The sequence below is a fragment of the Solanum verrucosum genome, unplaced genomic scaffold (assembly GCF_900185275.1).
Source record: "Solanum verrucosum unplaced genomic scaffold, falcon-dt-bn FXZP01000086.1, whole genome shotgun sequence".
NCBI lineage: Eukaryota > Viridiplantae > Streptophyta > Magnoliopsida > Solanales > Solanaceae > Solanum > Solanum verrucosum.
The window spans coordinates 495619-506063 of record NW_026020100.1 but is presented as its reverse complement, the minus strand read 5'-3'; the positions used below and the strand labels follow the sequence as shown (position 1 = coordinate 506063).

General features: G+C 30.8%; 1 protein-coding gene across 1 annotated transcript; it reads left to right on the top strand.

Moving 5' to 3' along the window:
- Window positions 1-4824: 4824 nt before the first annotated feature.
- Window positions 4825-5771, top strand: LOC125825005 (uncharacterized). The gene has a single exon (XM_049504357.1). It carries the CDS (start codon window positions 4941-4943, stop codon window positions 5553-5555), a length of 615 nt encoding a protein of 204 aa, XP_049360314.1. The 5' UTR covers window positions 4825-4940; the 3' UTR covers window positions 5556-5771.
- The last annotated feature ends 4674 nt before the right edge of the window (window positions 5772-10445 follow it).

Sequence of the window (10445 nt, the reverse complement as noted above, 5' to 3'; positions counted from 1 at the left end):
CTGTGGTCCTTTTTCATGATGACTATTTAGTAATTGACTTATTTTTGTTTTAGTTTTTTAATATAATTTATGAACCTTTTATACTGTTGTCTAAATATGCCTTTCAAACAAATAAAAAGACATAACATTATATTAGATCATGCTCTACAAATTTTAAACATGATACTTTCTGACATTAATTTCTGCCAAAAACCTCAAGAAGTAAAAAAGGAAACAATGAGAAAGAAAAATAAAATTATAAAAGGTCAAACTAACTATTTTCAGCTTGAATCGTGTATAGATATAAAAACAATTATTCCCTCGGTCCCTTTTTATTTGTCAAATTTTGACTAGACATACCTATTAAGAAAACAATGATTGATATAAGAAATTTATAATTTTATCCCTATTAATTGATAGAGTGTTAAACATATTTACTCGCTATATTTTTCAAAAATATTAACTCAATAATAAGTTGAGGATATAATAGGAAGGAAAAAAAATTTCCTTCCTGATTTGTCAAAAATGACAATTAAAAAAGGAAAATCAAATTAGAAAATATTTGACAAGTAAATAGAGATCGAAGGAGTAATAAAAAATAATGTGTACTTTGGTTGGGGGGGAATTTTTTTTAAAAAATTATGGAAAAAAAATCTCTACGCTTTATTAAAATCGTCTCTTAGACGAAAATTACTTCTTTTTTTTTTTGTTCTTTTTTTAAAAACATTTTTTAAGGAATTTTCTTAACCCATAAACCATTATAACTTTAGCGTTTGAAGCAGAAGCAACTCTTCTTATCTAAAACACCCTATATGTCATTATTTTTGTGTAAAGTTAATTTTGAAAAATTAAATTATCATTTATTAAATAGCATGACTTGGATAACCACAAGATAATCCAAGCAACCACTAGCAACCAAATTTATATCTGCCGAATACATTGGTTTAATCTCAATATCAACACTTAATTGCTTTGATGATCTTATCCTCTCTGTCTCTGACTTTAATTCCATGTAGAAAAGGACAACTTAAGAGTTTTTGGATTTAAACTCTGAAAAATAAGAACTTTATGATAAAGAGCCTTTAAATATCATATATGACATGAATATAAATTAGTTAAGTGAAAAAATATTTATTATTGAGTATAAATATAGTGAATGTTTACCTTTTTAAGAAAATTTAGGAATTTTAATTTTGAGATCAAGTCAATTTTTTCTTATAAATAGAGGATCAACTCAAATTTAATAAGATTAACCATTAAAATTTTTAAAAAATATCTTATTAATTCATCCAACTTAACCTTCACTCTTTAAAACTAGTGCGATACAATTATTTAAAAGAAGACTTATTAACACAAATTATGTCACCCAATAATAAAAGCTTGGTGGCTCAAAATTCAAATATAGTCAAATGAATTTGAATTATCTCAATGTAACTTATTGCCTATAGGCTTATAGCATGTTAGACTAGACTTTCAAAATTTCTTTGTTTTGAAAACTTATCTTTTCTCGAATCTCTTTTTAAGAAAAAATATTTTTGACGAGTAACATTTTATGTTTGATTAATTAATTTAAAATTTATTTTTATCATTAATGGTATAATGTAAAAATATATTCTTTAACTTAGCCCAGTTAATATTTATATCCTATAATTTTGGGTGTGCACAAATAGACATTTAAATTTATATAAATTTGAATAAATAAAAATATATGTCCTACATGACAATTTATGTCCTACGTGTATTGTGTCTCATATGACGCATGTATCTACTTGTTCAACTTTATATAAATTTAAGTACCTATTTAAATACACCCAATTGAAGAGTATAAATTTAAAATGAGATCAAATTAAAGAGCACATATTTTGTATTATATCATATTAAAACAATATGTTGGTGTGACATTTTAATATTAATAAAAATATATTATATGTCACATTATGTATCATGTTATGTCCATTGGTGGACATTACATTTGTGTCTCTTTACTCTCATCAATTATGGAAGAAAGTAGTCATTAGTTGTTAGTAACTAATGTAACCACCAAATCTTTATTTCACCCATTATTCCATCTTTTATGTCTTGTAACTTATGTAACATTTGGGCCATTTATTTGGCAAATTTACTACCCACTATCTTCATATTCATTGCATGGAAGAATTCATCACCTATAAATATTGTGGTCTTTCTTTGTGTTGGGTACAAGAAGAAATAACAATAGATGTACAAGAAATGATAGATCAAAAGAAGATATATAGTATTATATTGAGTGTATATTGATGTTAGTGTAGTGAAAGAGAGAGTAGTGAGATAGAAAACATTCCAAGTCTTCAACTATATTCACTATACAAAATAGAATATTTATATGTTGAAGAAAGTGTTCTTTTTGTGGAGCTTTGGACTCTTCAATTAATCCGGAGTTGTTTGAGTTGTATGACGTTGTTGGGCTGTTGTATCCTGAAGGAGATAAGTCAAGAGATATATTGTTGGATCGGTGTAGATTATGCCGCAGTGGACTTGAATTTCCTTAAAAAGAACGAGATATCCTGCCTCAACCAAAAAATTTATTTATTCATTTTTATTGTTTATAATTTATTATATTTATGGCATATTACACCAACACAATAACTTGTGTTTTGGTCAAGGTTCTAAAAGTATCTAGAAAAACTGCTTTTTTTAACACAAAGCTTCAACAAGCTATTATTTATAGGAAAAAAAACTTAACAAAAGAATAAGTCCATTCTATTCAGCAAAAAAAAAAAGTCCATTCTAGTTTTTACATTTTGTAATTTAACCATTCATTTAGTTCACTAATGATCAATTCTTTAACTAATCTTTGAAATCATAAAGTGACAATTATTTTGAGATCAAGTGATAACTAAAATGGGAGTAAGTAACTTGGATCGGAAATTTCTCTCCTCCACCCCCTATTTCTCTTCATTGAACGGAACAAATTATAATTTTCATCACCAATAATAATGAAATTGATAGAATGCCACATATTTAATTAAAAGCCTCAAAATTCATAGTTTGAATATAATTTTTGTAAGGAGGACAATTTGTTCTTAAATTGTCTTACACGATGGAAATTCAAATTGATTAAAATTCTAATAAAAATACTTCGTAATTATAGTCAGAACATCAATTTTAATTTATGTTTCTGGTGCATAGTCACTTTCAAGTTTTATGTGACGTTACGTCAATATACTAGGACTAGGGTTTCCCCAACATATGAAGCAAATAAATAATGTAAAGTTTTTTAAGAGATCAAAGATATCTTTATATAAATTATACTAGTTTCTGGACATATAAAAAACATTTTTTTATACTTTTTTATTTATTTAACATTCTATATGACATATTTAAGACTATAAAATTAAGAGGGTGTTCAGGTAAGGCAGTTTTTAACTTCGGTAAATATTTGATAAATAAGAAAATAACTTCAAATAAGATGTTTCTATATATCTTAATTTAAAATATAAATTTATTTTTAAAATTTTTAATTTCTTACATTAAATTAAAAGTACCAATATTTTCAAATTTTTATAAGGAAATAAAAGTGGTCCAACTTGATTAACTAGAGGACTAGACAGCTAGATATATATGACAGATCTATTTTGCCAGACCCTAAATCAGCCTATCCTATGCTTCCGCCAATTTAAGTCGGCGCATATAATCCATATTTTTCTTTTATATAGTTTGAACATTTAATCCAAGTTGATCCAAAAAAATAACAAACTTATCTCGGTATATAAAAATATTTTTTTTATTTTAACTTATTATTTAATATAGTTATGATAAATAAATAAATTATAAATAAAGAAAATGACAATTTAAACAAGATAAGTTATATTCCTTTTATTCGCTTCACTTGTCCACGATGAATTTTACATTTTTATTTAAAATAATAATAAATAAAACATATATTTATCATAATATGCATGACTATTAATATTTTAATTTTGTTTTTAAAAAATGATGAGGGAATTAGTAGTTATGTTAAAGGTAAAAAAAGGACAATTTTTTATTTCTAGTTACAAAATTTTCAACTAAAAATAAAAAATATTTTAATATAGCAAACAAATAAAAATGAATGAGAAATAAGTTAATGTTCAATTCGAATTGACTCAATTAAATGTTAGCAAATTATAACTCAACTCGTCTATTGATTCTACTGATGCTAACCATCAAAATAGTCCTTTAATATTCTAATTACGAAATCCTCAATCTTTTCACACCAAATCAATTTAAATAAGTATTAAATATTTAAAATTTATTTTCAATTAATTCATATCCTCATAGAAAGAGTCAAACTATAAAGAAAAATGCATCTAGTTCTAAGTGAACGTTTAATAGTAGATTTTAAGCGTAAATTCTTTCATTTGTATTTGAATATTTATCCGATAAAATTTTGAAAATTTGATCTTCAACTATTTTCAAAAATTCGATTCAAATCATTTTATTTTATTTTTTAAAATTTTCATTTGTAAATATTTTAGAAAGATTAAAATAAAAAATATATATGTATTTAACTTTCACTCACAAAACTTAAAAAAAATTAAGTAAAAAATACATAACTAAATACAATTTTTCAAATTTAAAATTTATATACAATGAAACAAAAGACAAATACGTGGTACAGACATTATTCTCTGCAAAAGCAGTCAGCTAAAACGGCTCCAATTATTGTCGTTTGCTCTATTATAAGTCGCTGTCCATTGAGAAGCCCATATTTAACCTCCACTCTCGGGTTAACTAGTGATCATGGTTACTTGAACCACACTACCAATTTGCTTTCCTAATTACACCTCAAAACTTCCTCTTATTTACAATCCGACCATCATCTTCTCCCAGCTATAAATTTACCCTTCGAGACTCGCTAGGTTTGCCAAACTGAAAAGCCTTAGGGCACTTTTTAAGAGATCTATACAAACAGAAATTGTTTATATAGATCTTCAGCGAAAATGGCGAATTCCTCTAGAAGGCCTAGTGGGTCAGTGTTGCTTAAATCGGCGTTTGAGAGGTCAATCTCACCTACCGGCGGGTTCTGTAACACCACCACCACCGCAACTGATGCGATGTCGTTCGCTTCGTACAGCAACTCTAGTTTTTATTCCTCTCCGTCGACCGGGTGTTTCAATCGATCGGCTTCTCCGACGCGCGTGAATCTTCACGCTCTGGCGCCGGTGAATTCTACGCCTAGCGTTAGGTTCTCCATTGACAGATCCATTTCTCCTCGGCGTTCCATGGCGGTGTCTCAACGTGATCAGGTGGTTCGAAAGCAGATTCCGAAGAGAACGTGCTTATGCTCACCTACGACGCATCCTGGTTCGTTCAGGTGTAGTATGCATAAGAATGTGAAGAATACTCCTTCGATTTCGTATTCGCCTAGCCGATTGAATGCACGGAGATCGGCGATGACGAATTCACTGGTGCGTATCTGGTCTGTTGAAGGTGATTTAGTGAAACGAGCTTTGGCAGCTCTTATTAGGCCATCGTCGCATCATCAGAGACGTCGAGGTGACTTTCAACCGCGTCCTAGCCGGCTTTCCAGAATGTCCAAAGCTGATAACCTGTGAAATTTCCGTTTCCGTGGTGTAACAGGTTGGTGATTTTCATATATTAACTGAGGCTCATCTCTTGAGAGTTATCCGGCGGTGGCGTCTGATCCAGGCTGCGGTTCTTACTACTCCGGTGGTGAAATGAAAGCTATAGGGCAATTTTGATGCAGTATGGAAGTAGTAGAATTCTCCCTTGTACATATGGTGTTGTTGCAGTAACTGATTGCAATTGAAGGACAATTTGAACTTTTAAAATCTAATTAAACAGATTAAAATTTAAAGCAAAAAATCAGGAATTCGGAACATCGATTAAATATTAATTAACAAATCATGAGAAATTTGTGTGTGGACTTTTTTTGGTGTTCGATGAAGTGGTGTGACTTGTTTCTCTTTGTGTTCGTTCACAGCCTTTGTGTTTTCCGTCGTGTTTGGTGTTCACCGTTACGTTGTGCAATGGCGTTTCCCGTTCGTTCGCCGTATATGCGTTCGTCGTGTTTTGGCATCTTTGCGTCATCGTTCGAGGTATTCCTTTTCTGTATAATTTTATTTACGTATTTAGTATTTATTTCTAGTTGAATTTGTTAATGTTATTCTTTTTGGTGTCCTTGTTTTCAGGTTCGGAGTATTCAGTGCCAATTCAAATTCTTGGACCAACGGAGAGTGGATGACGTGTACGTATATAACAATAGATCTTCGTAATTTTTACCTTACCCTTGTCTTGGAATCACGGAGGAAGATTGAAAATAAATGTTAAATTCAAGTGAGACATGTGAACATACTGGACAAAATAAAAGGATCATGAAATGAACAAAAGAGGAAATCTTGAGATTACAATAACGAAAACAATAATAGTAAAGGCTAAAAAGAGAAATAATAATTTGGAAATTAAGTAAAGGAGAAACGCCATTAATGAAAGCAAGAAAACGGGATACAGGCTGTACGTACTGGTATGGCCCAGTTAGGATGCCAGTGGTCCTAAGCATGAACTTTCCCGAACATTTTGAACAGCAAATTTTAGACATTCTAGAAGTCACGGTATGACTAAAAATGGCTGGAGTTGGTTGGCATATTGAGGGAAAGATAGAAAATGAGGAATGAGTCCAAAAAAAGGGAGGTCTTGAGTAGTTCTTACTTCATTATCTCCCTTTTTGTTCATATTCATTCACACTCCTATTCAATACTCATGGAAAAATCCACCCTTGAAAACTATATATACCAAACACTTGTAACACAAGACAAAAGTGCAAAGGAGTGGACTTGGGAAAAAAAGTTTTGATTATCAACCTAAACACAACACCATTGGAATGGTGCCACCCCATTTGTTAATATCCATTAATATTTCTTGCAAGAAATCTACAATTATTTTATTTCTGAAGTAACACTTACTGTTCATGCTTGAACTGTATTTGACATGATTCTTTTATAAGATAGATTTCAACCAATACCTAAAGATCTTTAGCAACCACATAACTCATTCATCTTGTAAGAAGGTTGTTGACCTGGAAAAGACATACAATAAAATTCATAAAATTTCTAAGGAAGTTTTATAAAGGTGTCTGGAGTTTCGAGGTGTTTTTGTGGCTTATATTAAGCAATTAAAGACATGTATGATGGAACCAAAGATTTGGGTAGGAACTGTGAGAGGTAACTAATCGGAACATTTTTTGTTCATGACGGGGTTGCACTAGGGATCAACCCTTAGTATGTTAGGACGAATTAACATGGTATATTTAAGGAGAGGTGTTGTAATGTACGTTATTTGCTAATCACATATTATTGATTAACGAACACGTAGAGGAGTTAGCTGTAGGTTGAAAGTTTGGAGACAAGCCCCAAATCTAAAGCTTTCAAATCAAGCAAGACTAAAACAAAGTACATGAAGTGCAAGTTCAGTGATGTAACACATGAAGTGGAGGTGGAAGTAACGATGATTCACACATTGTATTGGAGTGGGTGGGTGAATTGTGGAGGTTCACATTTGGCATACTAAGTGATAAGAATGTGTCACTAAAGGCTTAAAGGTAAGTTTTATAGAGTGATGGTTAGACCTACTTTGTTGTATAAGGATAGAGCGCATGCCAATCAAGAACACACATATTTAGAAGATAAAGTAGAGATATGAGGATGCTCAGTTGGATGTTTGGCATACTAAGAGAGATAAGATTAGAAATGAAATTATACAAGATAAGTCTGACAGGATGAGGGAAGCTAGATTAAGATAGTTCAGACATGTGAAGAGGAGGGTTCGGATGCACCAGTAAGAAGGTGTGAGAGGCTGGCAATGAGAACAATGTTGAATAGGCTAAACCACATGAGAAGGACGAGCAAGAAACAATAAAGACACCAATTATGCTATGAAGGTATGTAAGACATAGGTTTCCAAACAAATGATATTCTCCTTCTGTTGATTACTTGTTACTAACAAATGGCAGTGAGATTAGCTGTTTTGATAAGACAATGCAGGTTGATAGCAAGTCCAAGTGAATTTAGGAAATGGATGAAGAAGTATACTCACTCCACATAAATCAAACTTGGGACTTGGTCAAACTACTGGAAGGGAAAGACAAGTCAGAATAATGGGTTACAGGGTGAAACAGAAGCATATGGCAAGCTAAGGTTTGGTAATAAGAGGTTTCCAACAAAAGGCATGTATGGATTTTACTGAGATTTTCTCCCATGTGGTTGAATTACCTACTATTTGAATTGCGTTTAGTATTGTTGTGGCATAAGATTTATTATCATTTGTATTTTGAGCATTTAGACGTAAGGACAACCTTTCTCCATGAAGATCAAGATGAAAGACTAGTATATGTAAGAACCTGAAGTGTACATAGAGGCAGATAAGAAAAATCTGGTCTGTAGACTGAAGAAGAGTCTCTATGGTTTGAAACAAGCACCAAGAAGTTTGACAGGTTTATGATGACTCATTGTTGTTACTTGAAGAAATTTATAAATTCATACATTATTTTGCTCCTGTATATGGCTGATATGTTAGTGACAAGTTAAAATATGTGGGGAATCACAAAACTGAAGGAAACTATATAAAGGGTAACTAATTGCCATAGTTAGCCACAAGAAAGTGAAAAAAAAGAACAAATTAATGAACTAACCTAGAAGTTTTAGTGATGTTTTCATGTTTCTCTTGGGATGAATTACTTCTATAATTTGTTTTCTTTCATATTTGTTCATTAACTACATGTTTTTATTTAAGGTCTCGGTTTGACTTTAGTGAGGAGAACGTTGAGACTCACGTAGTGTACTGACGTTCTGTTTTTGGAATCTACATTGACCTATGCCAATGTAGACGCAGGTTTCATAGACGAGCAGATTACAAGTTAGATTGCTTTATTTCAGAAGTTGATTTGGTAAGTTCCGCCCTTCACCGTGGAATTTCTTCTTCTTTTCAGTTAGAATTTTTCCAGCATTTTTTGGGTATTAGCCAGAAAACTTATGTCCTGTGCATTCCCCTTAGTGCTCCAGTAGAAAGTGTAGGCTCTTGGGTGAAGCCGGTATAGCAAACACTATTTGGGGCCTTGTTTTTTTCAATAATAGTAGGTTTACAAATTATTATTTTCAAAATAGATTTGATCAATTGAAAGCATATGATTATTTTAAAAAAAAATTATTTACTGGGGAAAAAATTGAGAAAGTAACATGAGAAAAAAAAACAATTACCTTAACCACGATTTTTTTTCAAAATATAATGTTCCTCAGATATACATTTTTTAGCCTTATTTTCAAATGGTAAGTGTTAAGAAAAATGACATAAATAGAAGATAATATTTATTATACTCAATCAGAAGAAACGACTTGATTGTTTTCAAATGCATATATTGCTTACTAAATAATGTTGACAATTTTATTAACATTTGAATATTCGGAAACAACTTTTTAAAATTAAAATTGATAAAATCCTAACAAAGATTGACAAAGTCTCAAACAGATACCCTCATAGGATGCATACTCCTGTTTAAACTTGCCTAACTACGTGGAAGATATGTCTGAATCTGGAAGTAGGCCATTAAGAAGGACGGAGTCGGTATCGGTATAGTGACAATCATCTCTGGACCGGGCACTATCACTATACTATGCGATGCTTTTAACCAAAAAAATGGAAACCAAACGTTTTAGTGTTGTTCCTATAAGAGAGATTAATTGAAAAAAAAAATCATTAGAGAAAATTGATTATAACAAATTTTTAGTAATTTCACATCTCAAAAAGTAAGAATAACTTAAAGTAAGAATATATACAAAGTTTTTTTAAAAAATATTCAAGGACTCTTATTATGATTTTGTTTTAGACCATCAACGTTGTTGAACCATTAACGCTTCATTAACATGTTTTTAGTAGGGTTATGGTTGTTCACATTTGGCATCATTTTCTAATTGTTTAGATATTTCGATATATCTTTTGAATTATTTAAGATTTGTTGGAATAAAGTTTTGATTAAAAAATTTAGTTAAGGGAAAATTGTGCATTATAGCAAACTATTAATTCAAAATAAATGTTATAGCTACAATTTCATTTAATTCCAATTCACAGCAAACACATTGTTATTCGCCTATCTCCCCTGAATCTCGCTCACCACTCTCAGTTCTCTCCCTTGCCTCTCTCACTTTTATACAAACACAAATGTATAAATTGTGTTTGTATAAAGCGAGAGAGACTGCATATACAAATACAAATACATGCCTCTCCATCCTATACACTTAAAATTGTATTAATACAAATCTTCATCTGCTCAGTTCTCTTTTGTCTTTCTCTCTCCAGCTTTATACAAACACAAATTATACAAATACAATGTATAATTTGTATTTGTATATAGCGAGAGATATTTGATATACAAATACAAATACAAATGTTTTAACTCGATTCGATCGTATACAAATTCAAATTTTATGCAAATA